The sequence below is a fragment of the Heloderma suspectum genome, chromosome 4 (assembly GCF_057233095.1).
Source record: "Heloderma suspectum isolate Gila_16-S chromosome 4, 16-S_ref, whole genome shotgun sequence".
NCBI lineage: Eukaryota > Metazoa > Chordata > Lepidosauria > Squamata > Helodermatidae > Heloderma > Heloderma suspectum.
Window position 1 is genome coordinate 184,388,049 of NC_139461.1, and position 21,982 is coordinate 184,410,030.

Below are 21,982 nucleotides of genomic sequence, written 5' to 3' on the forward strand. Positions count from 1 at the left end.
ATCTCCCCCTCCCCCCACACACTTTTATAGGAATGTGGTGCCACAATCTGCATTCTAACATATCTGTCATGTCACTGTAACATCTAGTTTGCCCTTCTGCTCAGATGCATGATGTCATTAATTGCTTCTAATTGGCTTGGTATCCTGGAAGCATGAAGGACTGATTTGTGTTTGAAGGTGGGACATGTTATATTTTGAAAGAGGCAAATTGGTTAAAATATATATCTATCTAAGACTGTTTTGGATTCTATGTGATGCCCACAAAGAGATGCATGGGTCTGTCCGGAGCAATTCAGGATTTGGGGGGGGGAGAGCATCACAGAGACCATGCATTCAATGCCATTTTGGACCCAGAAATATCTTGAACAAAGAACTCTAGTGACTATGTATTCTAAACTTTGCTGGCTGATTACAACCACGCGATCCAAAAAAGAAATGTATCCTATATATGTTAACTCAGAAATAAGCCCCATTGGGTTCAATGGTACTAATGTCCAGGCACACGTGTACAGGATTGCAGCCTTAGAGTGCAGTCCTGCAAGACTGACACTCATTAGATGGAGGTCTCTGATCTCAGAGTCCTCCATCCATGCTAAGCCTGCCGACAAGAGCCATGAAGAGCCTCTCTGTCCTCTGTGTGTGCAGTTTTAGGTAGATGGGTCTCTGACCCCGTTGAGCACACCTGCCTTGTGGGCAGGAAGATTTGGTGAGAGACTTGCGGATCCCTCCCTACCCACTTGCCCATCCCAACATAGCCATTTCCTTCCCTCCCACTGTCAAAACACTGAGCTTGGCAGAGGAAGCCACCATGGAGCTTTTCATGGCAGCTGGGGGTGGGGGGAGGGTGGAGACAGGGGTGGTGGTGGGGATCTCCTCTTTGATTTCCCTCTCTGACAGCTTTGTCAGAGCTTTGTCTATGATCTTTGTGGGAGAGATCTCCAGCACACTATGGCCGCTCAGATGCCCTCTAGGGTCCATATACTAAGTATATGCTTCATTTTGTTATACTTAGGGATGCTGGAGAAATTTAAGATGGACTAAAATGAGCTCGGATTTCTAAGAATCTGACCTTCAGAATCCCCTGCAGAGCGACCTCCTCAGGCCGTGCAGAATCTATGGACTTTGGGATGTTTTGTGGGGGGGGGGGTTACTTTCCCAAAATTTATGCATATTTATTCATAGGAAAATACGCAAGTTTCTGCTGAGGAAAAGTGGAATGGAATGGGGGACAATACACTAAATGTTACATACTAAGGTAAATTATGTAAATTGTTACGAAACCTCTTAGACATTTGCATATTTTTCTTTCCACATGACAACAACAGCATCCAGTGCCTGACAATCTGTGAAACACAGATGGAGCATATTTTACACAGCCATACATCCCTAGCTATTCTTCCTGCTAATCTTTTTTGCTGCTTCTCTAGAATAAAATATTTTATTTAATAAGAATTGTGTCTAAGGGTATTCAGTTTTGCACTCATGTTTTATGCAAGAGATGGCCTTGGTTAAACAGTTTGTTGTCAAGGGTCTTATGCCCAGATCAGCCTGGGGGAAGCCAAAGTTCTCTGGTTCCTCCCATGGTGCATGGCTATTTCAGAGTGGCCAATTTTAAGAGTCTGAATTGAGGGTTTTTCTGTTTCACTGATTAATTAAAAATAGCATTGAAATATGGACTTGCCAGCAGGTTAAAGCACTGCATAATCTTACACTGATTGTTTTACTCTATTGCAAATATGCCTAGAATTTTACACATACTAAAGAAAAAATAGAGGAAAGATCATTTTCTTACATCAACAAGATGTGTGGGTCTTTGGCATCTTATTCAAATTATGCAACCTGTATGATAAATTTGAGACACAGTCCCATCCATCTAGTTTTCCTCAAGGGAGGCTATCAGTTTATTGAACGATTGCCTATTCCAGCATAAGGAAGCAAGGTACCTCAGTGTCAAGGTGTACAACTGCAGGCACCCAGGAGGATCACCTCTGGTCCTTCAACATGCCCTCACAACATAATTGGGATAGTTCTGTCAAAGCAGGTGCTTGCTTCAGGTTTTCAGAAGTGGATTCTTTCCAAAGGATTAAGTTTCTGATTTTGTATATCTCTGTGGGCCTGTCTACATGGGAGGTTTTCTCCAATGCTGCTGTGGTGTAAAGTCGTTAGCAACACATGACATTGTGGCCACTCTGCAGCCACCCCAGAGTTTACCTGTGGGGAAACCGCATTTTTGCAGAGTACTTTTACACTGTTGTTTTTCTTTAATTCAGCTCCGCTGGGGTTCATCTGCTGTGTGCCCATCCCTCTTCTTTAAATTCAGTATGATCAGGGCGTTCCCAGGGGTGTGTCTTTCACCCAGCCGTGGCCGCTGTAATGTATGTAACTAAAGTAACTCACCTGCCTTTCCAGCACATCAAAGCCCTTCAGTGCGCTTTTGAGCCTTCACACTTGCCCTGCACTCCCATTTCGCCAGTGGGAGTGATTTGCCTCAGTGATTATGCTCTTCTCTGATGTTTGCATTACTTCTCTTCCCCAATATTGTGTAAACTCACTTCTCTGATGCATAAGAGCTTTATTGGAGCGGCAATCTGGCAAGGTCTCAGGAACCTGGGAGCCTATAATTTTGAGCAGAGAGCAAGTACCCAGAGAAGGAGAAGGGCAGGTGGGGGGGGGGTGGAAGCTCTAACTCTACAACAATTTGCTGGATTGGGGCAAAATTGGGGGGAGGATGCTCTCAGGGGGAGCCTTCAGATGCTGCACTCAAGAACTGGGGATTTTGGCTTCTTCAAAGTGCTCACATTGGAGAAAAGGTGGGGAGAGGAACAACTCCATGACAGTTTGCTGGAATGGGGCAAAATTGCGGGAGGATGCTCTCAAGCAGAGCCTTCAAATGCTGCACTTGAGAATTGGGGATTTTGGCTTCTTCAAGCAAAGTGCACACATAGGGAAAAAATGGGGTGAGAGCAATTACTCCATGACAGTTTGCTGGAATGGGGCAAAATTGGGGTGGTGAGATGCTCTCATTCTGATGCTGTACTCGATAACTGGGTTGTCTCTAGAGAATTGTGAAATAGTAGTTACTCTAAATTCATAAATCATAATAATATAGTAGTAGGGGAAACCTGAACATGAGTGGGAAACAAGCCTCTCTCATTGGTTGAGCAGCTCCTGCCTGGTTTATGATGTTCATTTTCCCCACCCAACCCAGAAGTAACTCCTTTCAAGTGCTGTGTGAGCTGTGGAAACTGGATTTTAAAGGTACAGTACACTTGGCTTTTCTTGCTTCATGTGTCCCTGACCGATCAAAGCTGACTCCATGAAAATCCAGATAATACTATAATGCACTTCTCATTTCATTGTTGTGAAGATCCCCCCTCTGTCTTTCAAACTGGCATGTGCTGGCTCATATGTAAAGTTTACCATGGTTTGTGTTGTTGGTTGATAAGTAGCTGTCCTTAAGTTGCTGTTCAAACACTTCTTTATATTGCTTGTTCAGCATTTTGTCTTATTGCTATTTTGCTTTGTTACCAATAGTGCTAAGAGAAGCATTTTATTTGGCCCGCTGTAGTAGCAAGCTGCTTGTGCTATCCAAGTATCTGAAACAGATAGTTCTGTAATTTAATTGCTGAATGCAGCATCATTCTATCTAGGGCATGAAAAAACGATTAGCAAACATTTTCTGTGGTGTGCTAGATGTTTACGATAGCCTTGGTTCCCACTTTTGATTGGGGAACATATCTTGCTCTTGTTTCAAAGAAATAGCTGATAGAAACTGTCAAGAGCGAGTTATATGCAGTTATCGGAGGAGAGCCAGGGATTGTGCCACGGGAGCCAGACCAATAACACAATGAAACACGCCAGAGCCAGGAAGACTAGGTTTGCTGTTAGAATCCCAGCCCACACAGGCTGACCCTACCTTCAGGCAGAGAGAGGCAGCTGCCTCAGACAGCTGATTTGGGGCATCATGAAAGGGTGGCAAATGGATAAATGTTATTTATCACTATTGTCTTTTTACTGCCAGAGGGATGGGGAGGCACTTATAGAATAGTTTTGCCTTGGGTGCCAAAATAACTTGACCAGCCTTGGATACCACGTATTTGGGTGGCAGGAGCAACGAGGCAGCAAAATGTCTTGGGCTGGCCTTGAAGCCTTTTATACTCCTTCCTGTCTAGAGGGGTCCAACACAGACCAGAATCTGGGAATAGTGCTATCGTATGCCCGAAAATGCTCCAAAGTGCAGTTCTAGTTACTTCCCATATGGAGCAGCACAGCTGTACGCAAAGCTAAAGCTTCCCAGTACAGACGTGTGATAAATTCATTCAGTTAAGGGTTTTTGTTTGTTTGTTTGTTTGTTTGTTTGTTTACAGATTTATACAATTTGCAACTCCTGAGCCTGTAAGGGAGCCAAGACAGAGTCGTGTACTGGAATCTGCATTTGGTGGTGCAGCTTGTCTTGGGAAAATGTGCAGAACAAAATATGAACATTAGGGAAAGTGCAGACGGTATGCATATATTTTAGAAAAGTGCAAAAAAATCTACATGATAGCAACATAAAGTACTTTTAAAAATAAACACAAAATGTGTACATGTGGGGAAGTGCTCACTGAACATCATACAAATTTCCATACAGATTTCTTTTCCACAAGTGTATGCAGAAACGGGATGGAATGAGCTTGGCTTTAAAAACCTGACAATCTCAGCAAGATTGAGATTGACAGATCTGTTGGCAAGAGCCTTGACAAGCCTCTCTGTCCTCCTGTTTCCTCTAGATGGGCTTACTTACTTGCTGTGGCTGGGGGAAAGAGCTGAGAGTCTTGTGGATCTGGTGGAGCAGGGTGGGGGAAATCCCCTCTTTGATTTCCCAGGGGATTTCCCCCTCTGAGGACAGCATTGTCTACAACCTTGGAGGGGGAAATCCCCAGCATCCTGTGGCCCCTCAGATGCCATCTAGGGTCCATAGGATTGCTCTCTGAGTAAGCTTTCATTTTGCTACACTTCCTGCTAACCTTTTCTGCTGCTTCTCTAGAATAAAACATTTTATTTAATAAGAATTGTGTCTAAGGGTGTTCAGTTTTGCACTCATGTTTTATGCAGGAGATAGCCATGGTTAAACACTTTGTTTGCAAGGGCCTTATGCCCAGATCAGCCTAGGGTAAGCCAAAGTTCTCTCATCCCCCACATGGCACAACGATATTTCAGTTTGAGATTGACAGATCTATCCATCCCCAGTTCCCACTTCTAGTGCCGGTGTCTCCTGACAGAAAATTCATGTGCAAGATCGATTCTGTCATAATTACAGTGGCAAAAAAATGGTTTGTGAACCCCTTAGAATTGTCACATATGTCCAACCAAAAATGTTATTATATCTTAATCTAACCCCATATTCCTAGATAAAGAACAACAGATAACCTGATTAAGCAAATGATACACAAACATGATGATTTTTCAACATTTATTTATCCGCAACTGATTCAACATTCAATATCCATGTGTGAAAATGTATATGAACCTTAAGATTCATTACCTGGTGTCACCCCCTTGAGCAATGATGACATAAAGTCAGCATTTCCTGTAACTGTTGGTCAGTCTCTCACATCAGTTTTGAGGAAGTTTGGCCCATTCCTCCTTAGGGATGGATGAGCACCCTCCCGTCTGGGTTCTCTGGCCACATGCCCAGCCCCTGCCCCCACTCGCTGCCCTCGAGCCCCCCTCCACACTCAGTAAGCAGCCCGCTACTTACCCAGGCCTGTTTGTCTCAGTTGCTTTTTGTGCTGTGAACCACCCATAGACTCTAGTTTCACAGCGCTATGTTGCATATAAGTCTATGCCGATCGCCATGTCTTTTAAAAACATGGTGATTGGGACAGAGACAAACAGGCCTGGGTAAGTAGCAGGCTGCTTACCAAGAGCGGGAGGGTGGTCCGGTGGCCAGTGAGCAGGGGGGATGGCTCAGCAGGCGCAGGCGATCCAGCAGATTTGCGGACTGAAACAGGCGCCTGCGACATCCCTGTTCTTCCTTGTAGAACTGCTTCAACTCAGTCACATTTGATGGTGTCCTTGCATGAACAGCTCGCTTCAAATCCTGCCACAACATTTTGAGGGGGCTTAGGTCCGGACTTTGACTAGGCCATTTTAAAACATGGATTTTTTTTTTCTTCTGCAGCCATTGTAGATCTGCATGTATGTTTAGGATCATTGTCATGTTTCATGACCCACTTTCGGTTCAGGTTCAGCTCACAGATGGATGGCCTGACATTCCCCTCTAGAATCTTCTGATACACTGAAGCCATCCAGGTTCTGAGGCAGCAAAGGAGACCCAAACCATCACATTCCCATCACCATACTTTATGATTGGGATGAGGTTCTTCTGTCTGAATTCAGTGTTTGTTTTTTGCCAAACATTTTTTTGTTGTTGTTGTTGTTACTGAGGGCTAAAAGTTCTACCTTTGACTTGTCTATCCAGATAACATTGTTCCAGAAATCTTGGGGATCATCTATGCAATGATGAACTCCAGATGGGCAGCAGTGTTCTTTGTGGAGAGCAGTGGTTTCCTCCTTGCTATCCTCCCATGAACACCATTCTTTCTCAGGCTTTTTCTGATCATTGAGTCATGAACACTCACATTAGCCAAGGTGAGAGTGGCCTGCAGATCCTTGGATGTTACTCTGGCATTCGTTTTGAATTCCTGGATGATGCACTGGTTTGTTCTTGGGGAGATTTTGGTAGGATGACCGCTCTTGGTAGAGTGACTGTGGTCTTGAACCTTCTCCATGTGTAGACTATCTGACAGTGGATTGATGGAGCCCCGAATCCTTACAAATGGTTTTGTAACCCTTTCTAGACTGATGAGCAGCAATAACTGCTTTTCTCAGGTCCTCAAAGATATATTTTGATCGTGGCATGATGTGTTTCCACACAACCATGTGGTGAAGACCAAACCCACGAAGTTTCTGATCCTTTTATAGGGTGGGGCCTCCCAAACTCACCCCTGAATTACTTAAACATCTGATTCTAATTATTCCCTTTAATTGAGCTGATGCAACCAGGGGTTCACTTTTTGCACATGCCCTGACTCTTAAGTACTCATTGTTTGCCTAATTTATACATCATTTTATTTCACAAGGCACATAATTGGTTTTTGGTTTATATAAGCACTATTGGGTATTTCAAAATGGACTGAGCTTGATTCACGAAGGCTGTCATCGTAAAACTATGGAATTTCTGTAATTATCATCAGGCCTCACAAACGTTTTCTCACCACTGTATTTGCTGAGCATACATATGCTCTACAACTTTCATATTACCAAAACTATTACTGTGTTACTGGGAAAACCCTGGGAAATCATTAAGAATTTTGGAAAACTATAAGACATGCCCACAAAAAAGTCATTAAAATAAGAGTCAGGAGGTATTGGTAAATGATGGGCATGGATAAAAGAAATGTGGACTAATCAGTATAAGATCTAAATTTGGTCTTTGCCAAGCTGGATCTAAAATGGGGGACAGTATCAGAAGTTCTACTCAAGTCATCTTGGAAAGAGGTCTACAAGAGCCATGCCATTGCATAAAAGGAAGTGCTGTGGTCCAGACCACAGCCTGAATGTCTTTCCTGTTTCCAGAAGGAGCAGAAGTATCTTTCGGGCAGAGGAACAAGTGAGAAAATGCAGACAGAGCTGCAGGCACTGCTGAGATGGTGGACCAGAGCAGATGTTAAGTGTGCTTCTTCCTATGATTAGCTTTAAATACACATTATATAAGCTTTGGAAGCATCTTGGGCCTTACAAACATCCAGGTGAACTCTCCTGTATTCCTATTCCCCTAACATGCAAAAGAAACATATGAATATTGGTTATTATTACCCTTTAATCTATCATTTATCAAGAAACATAATGTTTCTAAGACACGATCATTCATTCTCGTGTCTATGCGAGAGGGGGGACATTTGGGGATTTAAGGAGATGTAGAAGCTGTGCCTATGCATAGGCTTCACATACGTGTATATTGTTTGAGGTGGTGGCACAGAGATGACATGGGCATAGTCAGAGGGAATGTATGCCTGCAGCTATTGTTACAACAACATTTATATCCCAACATTTTGCTCTTGCAAGGAACCAAAGGTGGCTTACATTTTCTTTCAATTTTATCCTCACAGTCACACTCACAACTATCCTGTGAGGTGGGTTGGGCTGAGAGTCGGTGCCTGGCCCAAAGTCACCCAGGGAGCTTCACAGCAAGTGGGGACTGTAACCCAGATCTCCAGCACTCTGACCACTACACCACACTGTCTTAGGTTAGCATACATGCAGAATGGCTTGGAATGTAACAAGAGAGGAACTCAGGACAGCACCGAGACAGGGGCTGTGTGAGGACAAAAGTACAAGAATATAGAACAAATGATGCTGAGGTTTTGGGTAGAATGTAGAATGGTTACTAGGAGATGGGGATGAACAAGTGATGTGGGGGAGGAGGCATGAACAACCAGGGACAGCCAGAGACACAAGAAGTGTAGGGACCAACCAGTGATTGTTATGGACAATGTAAGAAAACTAGGCATTTGGGGTAAATGTTTAATAAGACATGAAATGAGAAGGGTGGGGTTGCTTCCAGGAAGGGTTCACCTTTTACTAGCTGAAAACTGTAATGGGTAAGCTTTATCTCATGGTTTCATCTCGTGTTCTAAATGTTAATTTTTGTTTGCTCTATGTTCTCTTAACTACAACCATGGAACCTTTTATCTCTGCAATTGTCTTGCATTTATTAGCTTTCTGTCAGCAAAATATATAAAATGAAATTGATACTGTGTGTTTTTAGCTCAGCAGCTGTGCTGTTCAATCATTAGAATAGTCAGCAAACCAGAACAGGATTTGCCTGCAAGGTGAAGTTTGCAGGGCTCATCTAGAGTATATTAAGTTTCTGATCGGGATCACAATGACACGACTAAAATAAAAATCCTACAGATTGCTAGTCTCCTAAAATTCAGACTCTGACCCTCAGGAGCTGGTGCTTAGGAAGGTGGAGGCACACCTGTCAGAGGAGGGGTAGAGCTTGGAGGCACTTACAGATTTTTTAAAGAGATCTTAAATTCCAAAATCATTACCCACTTCTCATTAGTTTTCAGATAGATAATATGCCTGCATGTCCACTGATTTGTCTCCTCCTGGAGTGTGTTGCCTAGACAGGCTGCCTCTCTGCCTGTTTCATTCTAGGTCAGAGGCCTTTCCCAACAACACAGTTTATAATGTATCAGGAGAGTATCACTAAGCGAGACACTGCCTTGGAGTCCTGGCCAGCAACAAGCAAGCATCACCGCTGCTGAAATGACCATCAGGTGGTTCGGGAGATGCCCGCACAGGGCTGCCACTGCCCCTCAGCACCTGTGAGGACCATGCCTGGCCGAGAGAATGGTTGGGTATTACATGTATAAATATTGGTTTTCTCGTCACATGGTGGCATTATTCACAGAGAATTCTTGTTTTCTGTCTCCAAGGCTGCAACACTGTTTACCAGGAATCGGTGTCTGTTGTATAATGTGGAATTCATTTCTAAATAAGCATGTGTATTTTAAAAAGAGGGAATTAAGCACAGGTGTGTATGTGTTTTTGTTATATCTTGATCGAACATGTTGAGACAATGGTTAGTTATTACAGATATAAATATTGGTTGTCTCCTCGGATGACTTCTTCACAAACAATGTTTGCCCCCCAAATCTGACTGAAAGACTTTAATGGTATATCTGTTTTAAATGAAGTAAGTCCTATTGATTTTTCTGGAATTCATTTCTACATAAGCAGAATTAGAATGGGCTGGGAGTGGCTCTTATGCACACTTTATTTTAGAATATGCCCCACTGAAGTTGGTGGAATTTATTTCTAAGTGATCATCACAGTGGTGCAGCTAGGGCCAGACTTTGGGACCAAAGTCCAGGGCCCAGGGGCTCTCCAAATGATCTCCTAGAGAGTGGCAGCACAAGCAAACTCCATTTTATTGTTATAGTCATGATGGTGTTATGATTTAACTAAGCTTAAAATGTGAAACTGCACACGCTCAGAGCATTCTTTTAAATCAGCTCTGGAAAATACACTGTCGTTGTTATTCTAACATATTAGGAATGTAGAAGCAGTTATAAACCATAGCTGTGTGGGAGAGAAATGTTAGTTGTACGCTTCACACGACTGAAGTAATATATGTGACCATCTAAAGGGTGGGAGCATAAGGCAAAGGGCGTGTTCAGATGTCATGCTAAGCCACCGTGGTTTGCATTTTTGAGCAAATCTGGGTGGCTTAGCGAGTTGTGTGTGGGGTCAAAATCCCGACCGCAATGGCTAGGAAAGCATCCTGGCTAACCACCCCTCTGCAATGGGGTTAAGGGGGGCTGGGGGGCTTACCATGTTGTGTGACAGGATATCCATTGTTAAAAATGGCCTCTCCGTGTGAAAACATAGCTACCATAGAGACAGCAGCCTAGAGTGTCCGCCACTTTCAGCAATGCTCTAGCCAGTGCAGTCAGACTGTATGGTCACCATCGCACAGCAACAACTGGAGCGGCCAGCATGCACCCTTTCCAGTGCGACGGCCACTGGTATAACTGACAGTGGCAGGAGAACATCATGGTAATCACGGAGCAGGGATGGGTAAGTAAACCATGGTGCACTGTGCAGATCCCAGGCATGTGACAGGTGCACACATCGTGGTTAGCCTAACCCTCCCCGCTTTGTAGTTACCCTAACCACACTTCCCCCTTTCGCATGTGAACAGGGCCAAAATCTAGGGTCTAAAATTACCTAGCTGTGCCACTGAGTGAACATACTAGCCCAGAGTTTTAGACAGCTTGTAAATTACTTATTTTTAAAGGCTGCATTCAGAAGTAATGATAAGAACATATGAAGAGCCATGCTGGATCAGACCAAGGTTCCATCTAGTCCAGCATTCTGTTCACAAGAGGCCAACCAACTACCTGTGAGAAATCTCCAAGTAGGACATCCAAGTAGCACCTTGCCACTTGTGTTCCACAGCAACTGGTTCCACAGCAACTGGCTGTCAGGGCCCAGCTTCAGTACTGCTGTGGGCCTTGTAGGCCAGGATTTGATTAGAAGTAGCCTGGAAGGGCTTGGGCCAATTCAGTTTCTGGAGTACCAGAGTCTGTGTGAGCTTATCTTGGTCAGTGTTCTCAGAGCAGAGCCAGGGGGAGTCACCCAACTCCCTGTCCTCCTGCTGGTCTGGCCTTGGTGGATAGGGACGCTGGAAGATGTCTGTGAGAACCTGACAGAGGTGGGGTGGGATTTGCAGAAGGGTCACCCAGGTTGAAGTGTCACTACTAGAAAGCCGAGCAGTGCTGCCCTGTTTAGACAGGGGCCTTTCTGAAAGGCTGAAGGCCCATGTTTGTCAAGGGATCTGGAGGGGGTGTCCTACAGTCACACCTTCCCTTTTAAGCTGATGCAAAGGTGAAGAGCCTTTGCTAGGAACATCTCATCTTCATTGCCCAAAGCCTTCTCTGTTTGGATCCATCATTGTCTGGGCTTTTGGAGGCACTCTGCGCATGGACTGGAAATTTGGATTGTTATGGACTTACCATGAAAAGTACTGTCAGGCTTTTCATAGACTTGAACTCTTGTTGCTGTGGATCGTGTGTCTGTGGATTGTGTGTCAACTCAGTGTACAGCCAGCTGGGTTTGATCTACGACTCTTGGACTTCCCTCTGCCAGAACTCATGCAGCATGGAGTTGCCAATGCGAAAACGGTGGCCTGGAACTCCTTGTGTGTGTGGGTATGCCGGCTAGGGGTGGCGGAGAATTTCTCCCCGAATCTCCGGGAGGCCGAATGCCAACGCATTCGGCCCCCCGAAATTGGTGGTGAAATTCTCCGCCACACCCCCACCCCCACCCCCCAGGATGGGACTTACCTTTGGCGAATGTCCCTCCCGGCGGCAGGTCCCGGCGGCAGTTCGGCGGGGGCGGGGGCGGCAGCCGCCATTACAAAATCAACTAAAAAACAAAACAAAAACCCCATGATAGGCTACGTAACGATTAACGTAGCCTATCACGGCTAGATTTCCAAAGTCAGCCGTGATAGGCTATGTAAATTGTTACGTAGCCTATCATGGGTGACTTTGAAAAAAAAAAGCGCGTACGCAAATGGCGGCGCCCCATGGGCACCGCCATTTGCGTTCCTTATTTGGTCCCGGTAGTCTACGTAAAGATTTACGTAGACTACGGCGAAAATAAGGGCAACACTATTTGCATTGCCCTTATTTTCGCCGTAGTCTACGTAAATCTTTACGTAGACTACCGGGACCAAATAAGGAACGCAAATGGCGGCGCCCATAGGGCGCCTCCATTTGCGTACGCACTTTTTTTTTTCCAAAGTCACCCGTGATAGGCTATGTAACAATTTATGTAGCCTATCACGGCTGACTTTGGAAATCTAGCCGTGATAGGCTACGTTAATCGTTACGTAGCCTATCACGGGGGTTTTTGTGTGTGTGTGTTTTTCACTTTTTCTTTCGTGGCCGGGGAGATGGGGCGCTTCTCCCTGGCCTGAATTTCGGCCGGGCGGGGCGCCTCCCCCCCCGGCCTGAATTTCGGCTGGGCGAGGCGGGGCGCCTCCCCCCCCCGGCCTGAATTTCGGGGGGAGAAGCGAAGCGCCTCCCCCCCACCGTGAAGCAAGCTGCGGGACAAGGTAAGTCCCTTTCGTACATCCCTAGTATGCCCTCCCCTTGATCTTGATGGGCCTTGACCATGTAGCCTGGAGTTATCAACAAAAGATTCATAGTTGGACTCTCTACGGGTATGGTTTTGTTTAGGCCTTTCAAGAAGTTATCCCTTGATTGCATGATGGGTTTATTCCAGGAATCATTCCCTTCCCATGTCCGGGGTTGGAACCCTGTGAAAGGATTGTCTGGGTTAGGTACCCAGGAATCCAGAGTTCAGAACCGTGGAAATGGCAACGAAGAAACCATGTTGATGAGGATCTCAGTGAAGGTAGTAGTGTTTAGCTTTGGACTATTCTGGAATTACATAGAGCCTATAGCTACTGACCATCAGCTATATACTTTCTGAAGAGTGTAACCATTAAGCTTTTGCTGTGGGATTCCCTGCAATAAAGAAATCTCACTGATTTGGGTGTCCGGTGTTGGATTACCTGAGCATGTGTGCTGGGGTGATTGGGAAACCTGACACTGGCAGTGCCATACTGCCTCTGATACTGGAAGTAGCATATAGTCAGCATATAGCAACTATTTGTTAATTTGTTAATTTCCATGAAGCAGGTAAATAATTTTAAACAGTGTGTGCATCAGTGAATATTAAATACTGTTCCAGTACAAAATATATCTGTGTAATAACCTCCTCCCAAAAAGAAGCAACTATTGGACATTGCCAGAACATACGTTTAAAAGAATAATTAGCTGCATTACAACACCAGCAATTAGCCAAATTATACAATCCCTTATTAAGCAGACATTGTGGTGTCCAATAGACATGAAACAAAGTTTTTTGCTGATTAAGATGCAGCCGAAGAACCATAGATACGACAGGTAGATGCTAAAGAAACGATGTACTGATTAGGCATTTTGTGGTGGTGCCCACAGCATTTTTTCGTATTCCCAAATGTGCCCACAGGTCTGAAAAGGCTGGGGACCCCTGGCTTAACCACTAATGATTTTAGCTGGGGACCATAGACATGAGCATGCAAAGAGGGCCTGAAGGAAATTAGCCCACCAGGAAGTGGAAAAATACATTACTAATGGCATTAAATTGGCTTAAGAAGTTGTTTAACATCTAAATGTACTTGTAATCACAGGACATGTTGCTGAAATTTTGTGAACTCATTGATTAGGACACATACACTGATGGTCCTTCAGCCCAATCCAAATGGGTTTAGGCTGGGACAAGTTTGTGGCTGGTCTGGGATGGAGGTGGGCCACATGTGGGAAGCAATGTGAAGCTGCACACTACATCTGCATGGCCCCAATGCTGACAGAGGTGGAGCCTGGACAGGCTACATAAGCCTGCTCCACCTCTAGACAGCCCCCTGCAACCCTCTCTCATCACTGTCTTGGCACAGCCATGAAGAGAAGATTGGAAGCATTTGTTTCCATTTTGATTCATCATGGTTCAGCATTACATCCAAATCCTAAACTGTTGTTAATCAACTATGGTTTAAGCCAGCTGTATAAACCAAGATCTGAAGATTGCTTATTTTAATAACCATAGTTTAAACTAAACATAGTTTCTCTGAGTTTGGACATAACATTAAACTGTGGTTAGTCAGAAATAGAAGTGAAAGTGATCATGCTAGAAGAGGAAAGGGGAGCATGCATGCTGAAAGCACGAACATCTAGGTTCATTCCCATAATGATGAGCCATAGATTAACACGATGTCCAAATGCAGCCACAGAGAGGGAATTGCACATAGTTGTTGCTTTAAGAAAGTCACCTTCCATCATAATTGCTTCCATTAGATTTGGAGAGTATAACAGCAGGAATCTCTGTGCTGCTACAAGCCTCCCTTACCCATTGCGAAGGTCTGCACCAGTGTGTAAAGAATCAAGAGTGACTCTATGTTCTGTTTTGCTTGTGATACTCATTTTATGTTGTGTGGGTTAGTGATTGCCGGTCTGTGAGGGGCCCAAGAAGGGAGGACATGGGTGCAAAGACCTTGTAACCCCTGAGGGAAGGATGAGTCTCTGCTATCTCAAAGTATATGGGTCTGCTGTCTCTGGGCAGGTTATCTCTGGCCTCAAGGTCATAAACCACTCAGGAGCGGAAGGCGGGGGAGAATGCCTACAGCTAGGTTGGTGTGAATCACACCACCTCTCCCTTCGACCCTCCTTTCCCAAAGTGAAGGGGGAGGGCTTTTTGCCCAACACCTTTTGTTCTCATCCTATCTGGAAGAGGAGGTTTCAGGTTTGGTGCAGCTTATGACTAAGACCCTTATGACCAGAAAGTAGGGATGTTGTGAGCACCCAACTTAGTCCAGGAGGCCGGCAAAATCCCCTGCCTCCGCGCCCCCTGCCGGGGGGCAATGAGCTCCAGGGCAATGACAGACCTGGCCGATGGGCGCCCTGGAGCTTGGCGAGTGGCTGGGAACTGCCTGGACTTGCTGCCGCACACGCCCCAACCACTGTCACTAGCGGCTGGGGTGTGCAGTGCACTGAGGCGCCATCCTGCCTGGTTGGCAGTCAAGGAAGCTTCCTTGACAGCCAACTGGGCAGGTTGGGGCCTCAGCTGGTGCCCCAGCCACTAGCCATCTCCTGCTCGTGAAGAGGAGATGGCTAGTGGCTGGAGTGTGTACCACACCTCCTCCTTGTCCTGCCCAGTCAGCCGACAAGGAAGTTTCCTTGACAGCTGACTGGGCAGGATGGGGCCTCAGATGGCGCCCCAGCCACTAGCCGTCTCCTGCATGTGAGGAGGAGACAGCTAGAGCTGGAGTGTGCATGCTGACCCCGGCAGTCAATCCCTTGCGTGCACAAGAGCTCGACGGCTGGAGCCCTTGGCGAGGCAGCTGGGGGCCGTGTAGCCCATATAAGCAAGATTATTACAGACATTTATGCCTGTAATCTTACTTATATGGGCTATTCTCAGCCCCATTTTGCATATATAGGAATATGCGCATTTTCACGATCACCTTCAGTGGCAATCGTAGAAATGCACATATTTGTATATATGCAAAAGGGGGCTGTGAGTAGCCCATATACTCAAGATTACAGGCATAAATGCCTGTAATCTTGTGCAGATGGGCTATTCACGCCCCCTTTTGTGTTTATACAAATATGCACATGCACATATTTCGTGACTGCCATTTTTCTTAAGATGGCCCTCGCAGTACTCGTCAACCACTCCCAGGTGAGTGCAGGCAGCTTGGTGAGAGGGGGGAGGGGCAAGCACGGGTCTGGGGAGTGTGGGGGAGGGGCTGGGCGGGCGCCCATCTAACCCTACCAATAAGTAGCGTAGGCCAGTTAACGTGTCTTTATGTTGTCTGTATTTGGGTTTCCAACTGTTTGATGCATTGTAGATCTTCTTTGTAATTCACTTGTTATTGTACCTTTCCCACACCCCTTTCCCTCACCTGTAAATAAACTATCTGCCTCTAAGAATTATGCTGCTGTTTGCTCCAGGCCAGGGTCAGTGCTGAATCCAGTTAGTTTTGTGGTTGGTGCTACGAAGCTTTGATTGTTCTGAGCTCAAGGAGCTGGGAGAACCGGTTGGCTCTCTACTCCTTATGTCCAAGGACAGGCCTACCTGGGGAGTCTCTCCACCCACAGGTGTGGTGCCAGGTGGAGGGTGGTGGCAGCATACCAAGAGTGGTTCCTTTCGGTCATGTTGCCTTCCTTTACAAAGTGCAACAAAAGATACGCCTCCCCACCCTACTATTACCAAAATAAGTAGGCATGCAGATATCCAAAGGCCCTGCATTACCAGGGTTCCAAATCTGCAAGTGGGAAATCTTGGTCAGAAGTAAGCAATAGCTTAAACAAGCTTAAAAATAATGCTGAAAAATAGCAGGCAGATTAAGGGTGCAATGCTATGGGGATAGGCGGGCACCTCCGAACTCGGAGGTGACCGCCTATCAAATGCAGGGCAAGAGAAGCACAGAGGGGATCATTCCCTACGCACTTCTCCTGCCCTGCATTTGCGGCTAGGCAGCTGATTTCAGGGTCTAGCCGCGGGAAGGCGGAGTGCGGGAGGAGGCTGCCAGATGATACATAGGATGTGTCATACCGGCATTTCCACCTTCCCAGCTCCGGAACGCCCCGTTTTCACCGCTCCATGCTCCTCTTCTGAGCATGGGGCAGTTCTGTGCTGCCTGTGAGGCAGCGTGGAAGGGGGGAAAGGTCAGTTCTCCGGGAACCGACCTTGAAGCACAGGCTCCAAGGTCAGTTCCCGGAAAACCACATATCCTATGGCTGTCTAGCGTGACTAGCGGCCATAGGATTTCTCCCTAAGGCAAACACCTCAGCCAATAGGTCCTGGGGACAGCACTGGCACTCCCCCCGCCCCCAATCTGTTCCCCTTGAGCCTACCAGCCATTCCCCTCTCTTCGAGGACAGAGCTATGTATAGTAGTTGGCCTGTCCCTCCCCTCTAAACTAACTTGCTGCCAGTGTTGAAATAAGTAATGGCAATTCCTGACAGTCTCTCAACACGCGATGGAGTGAAGGGGCTTCCACTCCATTTGCCCTTTGCTTCTTGGACCAGTCCTGCTGTAACACAGGGTGTGTGTGTTTTTAAAGGCTCTAGCTATTGATTCAACATTAAAAAAAAATGAACAAGTTTTTGTTTCAGCAGAGATGCATCAGGAAGACTCACTCTGTGTGCTCCCCACTTAGCCAAGCACTGTTGTTGTTTTTGCAATATCTAGTTTATCTGCAAATATATATATATATATATATATATATATATATATATATATATAAAAATAAAGCATAAGTGGAGGCAAACAACATATGCACTCCTGCTAGGCAGAAGATCTACGGCCTCATATCAGATATTCAGGGAGACTGACCCTGCCCCAAAAGTTGGCACCAAAATTAATACTGCAGTTGAACAATCCTGAAATCCTGTATATTTGTATAAAAGGAAGAGAAGGTTCTCTGGCAGAGACTGTTGGACCTAGTATGCTTAAGAGAATTCTTGGACATATGGCAGCACTGATGTGTAGACACACAGCGGTCTCTCCCACCCCTACCCCCACCCCCCCATTTCTGATTGTTAAAGGAACACTGCCCTTTTTGAAGGATAGAAAGATTACACACACACACACAGAGTGAAGACGATCCTGTAGCAACTCTTCTTGATATTTATGAAATGTATTGCCCACTTTTCATCATAAAATAATCTCAAGGTGGGTTGCAAAACCAATTAAACAATTATTAAAGCTGAAAATGTATTTCCAATTCTAATGACATATAAAGAACTGGATATTGGGCATCTATGGAGGAATTCAAATATTTCCTGAATGACATTTCTGTTCCTGAACTCCCTGGCAAAATCCTGGGAGGCATTTGCCAGTCTGGAGAATCAGGCTGAAAATATATTTAGCCCTCCAGACACAGACCACGTCTTTTCTGTTTTATGCAAAGCATAATTCTTTTAGAAAATTCAGAGGAGCTGAATAATTTAAAAGTAATTCCGCTACCTCTGTTTGAATGGTTCTGAGCATATGCAGAGTTTCTTTCCAGGGTTGGAGGAGGCCTTGGGCAAAGGTGCCCTTTGGTAGTCCCCCTCAGGCTTACTTGGTGGTGGCACTCCAGGGGTGGCCTAGAGCTGCTATTTTAATTTCTCAAAATGCCCTGGATCTTCTTAAGTAGTGTTATTTTAAGACATTGTGGGAAATTAAAATGGAGGCTCAAGACCCAGCTGCCCGGTGTTGGGGGGGGGCATGTGCAAGGGCTGGAGGGCTCTGCTGCCCTAGGGTGTCAGTTGCTGTCACTGGGTCTGTTCCTTATGGGCAAAGTGCCTGTGCTTATATGTAAATGGAGTTTGTTGAGAAGTGCCTTATAATCTGGTATCCCCTACTGTGCTCCTTTCAATAAGGGTCTCCACACAGCAGGACAGTGTGTTCACAGTCACATTCAAAGCATGCACTTGCCAAACTACACCAAAAATGCAGCCACCAGTCAACAAACCAACTGACCAGGAAAAAGAAAACATCCTCACACACACATACACCCGTCGGTGCCTTTAACCAGCTGCTCTTTTGTGCAGACATCAACAGGAGAAGCTTATCACAGAAGAGTGATGACATGCGTTATCATTTGCTAATATCTGCAGATCACGCTGCTGTTAAAAACAGAGGTGCAGGTAAACATGTTTGCAACTCTGTTGAGAGGGGGCAAAGTTATGGCAGAAGAAGAACCCCAGAACTGAGAGGGCCAACTTCAGGTTCAGTTCTGTATTTTGTGTTGTTAAGAAGTTGGCATGAAACTGAACGGTCCTTGCCAAGGAAAAAATAGATTCCTTTAGGCAAATTGAATTGAACACTAAAAGCCCCAAAGCAACATTGTTTCCAACTGCTGGGAGAGTCTAGATGATATCACTCACATTCATGAGGTGTGACAGAATGAAAGCAAACAGGAAGGGCAGAGTGAGTTGATAAAAGGAAAAGTGCACCTCGTAGACTCTTAGCAGAGGGTTACAGAAAACCAGGCAGAAGCTCCTGGGATTCGGGAAAGGGCGAGGGCCCTTTGCAAGGGTCTGTGATGACATTCCATTTGCTGGGCTGTACTGTTCTGCTCCTGTTACGGGTGTATTGCACTGCACAAAACAGTAAGTTATTGAATTTTAAATCAATGCAGCCAATTATAAGACATGAACGTGCTGAAACCATGTGTAGGGATGGGTGAATGTTCCTTACTTCATTTCACTAAGGCTGTAATCCTAAACACCCCTAAGTCAGGACTTGCACGAGCTCATCCTGTAAGAGTTCTAGATTAATTACTTTCAGATATCTATGCTGCAATAAAAGAACGGAGTAGTTTGAATCAACTAGGAGTTCAGCAATGTTTAGGGGGAAAGCTGTTTAGTCTAATACTAAACATGTTTACTCACACGTAACTCCCACAGCGTCCAATAACTAATAGCTTGTATCATCTTATTACGGGAGCCAGTTCTACTAGGAAAGAGCAGCTTTCTTAACAAGAAAAAAGAAAACAGACAAAGGAGACGTGAAAACAACACACCTGCGGCTGCCGTCTAGAAATGAACACTTGGAACATTTTAACATATCATGTTGTGTGTGTAACTGATGATATTTAGGCAGCAGTCCTAAGCAAACTCATTTGGGCATAAGCCCCACTGAACTCAATGGGACTAACAGTGCAGTCCTATACATGTCTGCTCAGAAATAAGCCCCAGTAAGTTCAATGGGGCTTACTCTCTGTTAGGGAAGCTTTTGGGCAGAGAACAACTGAATGTGAAATATAATTAGACCCCAAAGCCATACTGTTAGCACTTTGAACTTACTTATTAAAGCCACACATCTCAATGGCCTCACATTTATTAACATTTGCAAAATTGGTGATTAAACAGAAAAGAAATAGAAATTCAAAGACACCTAGCTGTAGAGACTGGATAAGCGTAGCCTTTAGCCCAGTTGATAAAACTAAATGAGATGGTGAGATTACAGCAGCAATCCACTACACACCTGTCTGGGAGTAAACCCCATTACACTCAGTGAGTTGGATCCAGATTTAGGTGTGTGTAAATGTGCTGGTGGAAGCAGACTTCTCTGCTCAAGTCTCCTGACGGTAGTTCCACCAGCCACCTGAAAAAGCTACACAGAGGGCCAGGGAACCCTGCTGAGTCAGATGAGTTGTGCAGTGGAGGATGAGGGGGGGCTTCCCAAAAATCAGAAAAAGACACATTTCATGACTACAGTCCTTCTGTCCCTAGGAGATAGGTCCTGGATCCAACCCAATGGAGCTTAATTCTGAAAAGATGTGCACAGGATTGCATTTTTGGAGGTGGCAGGCAACAGAATCCTAACACTGCAAAAGAATGGTGCCCTTGTATTGATTTTTGGAAAACAAAACATGAACTTTAATTTAATATTCGTATCTGTTTTATCTTCTCTATATATCATAGAATAGTGTCATAGAATAGTAGGATTGGAAGGGGCCTATAAGACCATCAAGTCCAACCCTCAAATATAAAAGGTAGTGTTTGTACAAATGTCCTCAATGAACTCAAAAACTGTACATCTGATTGTTATAAAACTTTTAGGATTTGTTCTACCTCTATCTGGAATGGTTTTAGGCGTAGTAAAAATTTTGCCTGCCATCTTGAAACAAAATGGCAGCCAATCAATTTTTTTTTACAGATTTACTGCTTCATTACCCTTTGATTGAATCCAACTAAACTTTGTATCATGATTCAGCACTGCAGTGAGCAAATTTTAACGATACAAAATTGCATCCGCCATTTTGAAACAAAATGGCAGCCAATCAAAATTTTAAAATATTTATAGCTTCAATACTATTTGATGAATTTCAACCAAACTTGGCATGACAGTTCAGCATTGCAGTGAGCAAATTTTAACCATACAAAAAGCACTATAAAATTAATAGTAATTAGTAAACAAAAACTGAAATGGGCTGAAAAGTAATATAAATACAATACACAGGTAACTTCATGGCAGAGGCCATACCAAGGAGTTCCAGGGGTGTGTGGCTTCACTCAGATGGGGCAGGCACAATGTCTCCAACTCTGACAGGTGTGTAAGGCTTCATTCTTGTAAGGCCTTGGGCCTGTAATCTGAGTAACCAGTAGTTTTAGAGAGACTTGGAGGTCCATAATGCTTTTTGCTTTAGTTTGATATTAAGTGCAATTCTCTTGCTAGTGGGTCTCTTGGCTGGTAAAATGAGTCAAAGGTCAATATCGCCGCCCTCAGCACATTCCATGCTAACAAGCTCTGATATCTTATCAGGGCCTAGAATGCGCCTGGGAAGTGGAGCTCTGTTTGTGCTAAGCTACAGGTGTCTGTGCTGGGAAAGTTCTGATTGTTTTCCTTCTGAACAAGCACTGTTGGACTATGCTGGGAAAGTTGCAGATCACAGAATCATAGAATAGTATAGAATCATAGAATAGTAAGGTTGGAAGGAGACTACAAGGCCATCGAGTCCAACCCCCTGCTCAATGCAGGAATCCAAGTCAGAGCATCCCTGACAGATGGCTGTCCAGCCTCATCTTGAATGCCTCCAGTGTGGGAGAGCCTACCACCTCCCTAGGTCATTGGTTCCATGGTCGTATTGCTCTAACAGTCAGGAAGTTTTTCCTGATGTTCAGCCGGAATCTGGCTTCCTGTAACTTGAGCCCATTATTCCGTGTCCTGCACTCTGGGATGATCGAGAAGAGATCCTGGCCTTCCTCTCTGTGACAACCTTTCAAGTACTTGAAGAGCGCTATCCTATCTCCCCTCAGTCTTTTCTTCTCAAGGCTAAACATGCCCAGTTCTTTCAGTCTCTCTTCATAGGGCTTTGTTTCCA

At 45.0% G+C, this 21,982-nt stretch overlaps 1 protein-coding gene across 1 annotated transcript in view; it reads left to right on the forward strand.

The window, feature by feature from the left end:
- The first annotated feature begins 19,113 nt into the window (after positions 1-19,113).
- LOC146347830 (complement factor H-like) overlaps positions 19,114-21,982 on the forward strand; it is a 68,208-nt gene continuing 65,339 nt past the window's right edge. Inside the window, exon 1 of the mRNA XM_084851470.1 lies at positions 19,114-19,265. Coding sequence (XP_084707596.1) covers positions 19,199-19,265 — 67 coding nt within the window. The 5' untranslated portion in view covers positions 19,114-19,198. The remainder of the gene's footprint in view (positions 19,266-21,982) is intronic.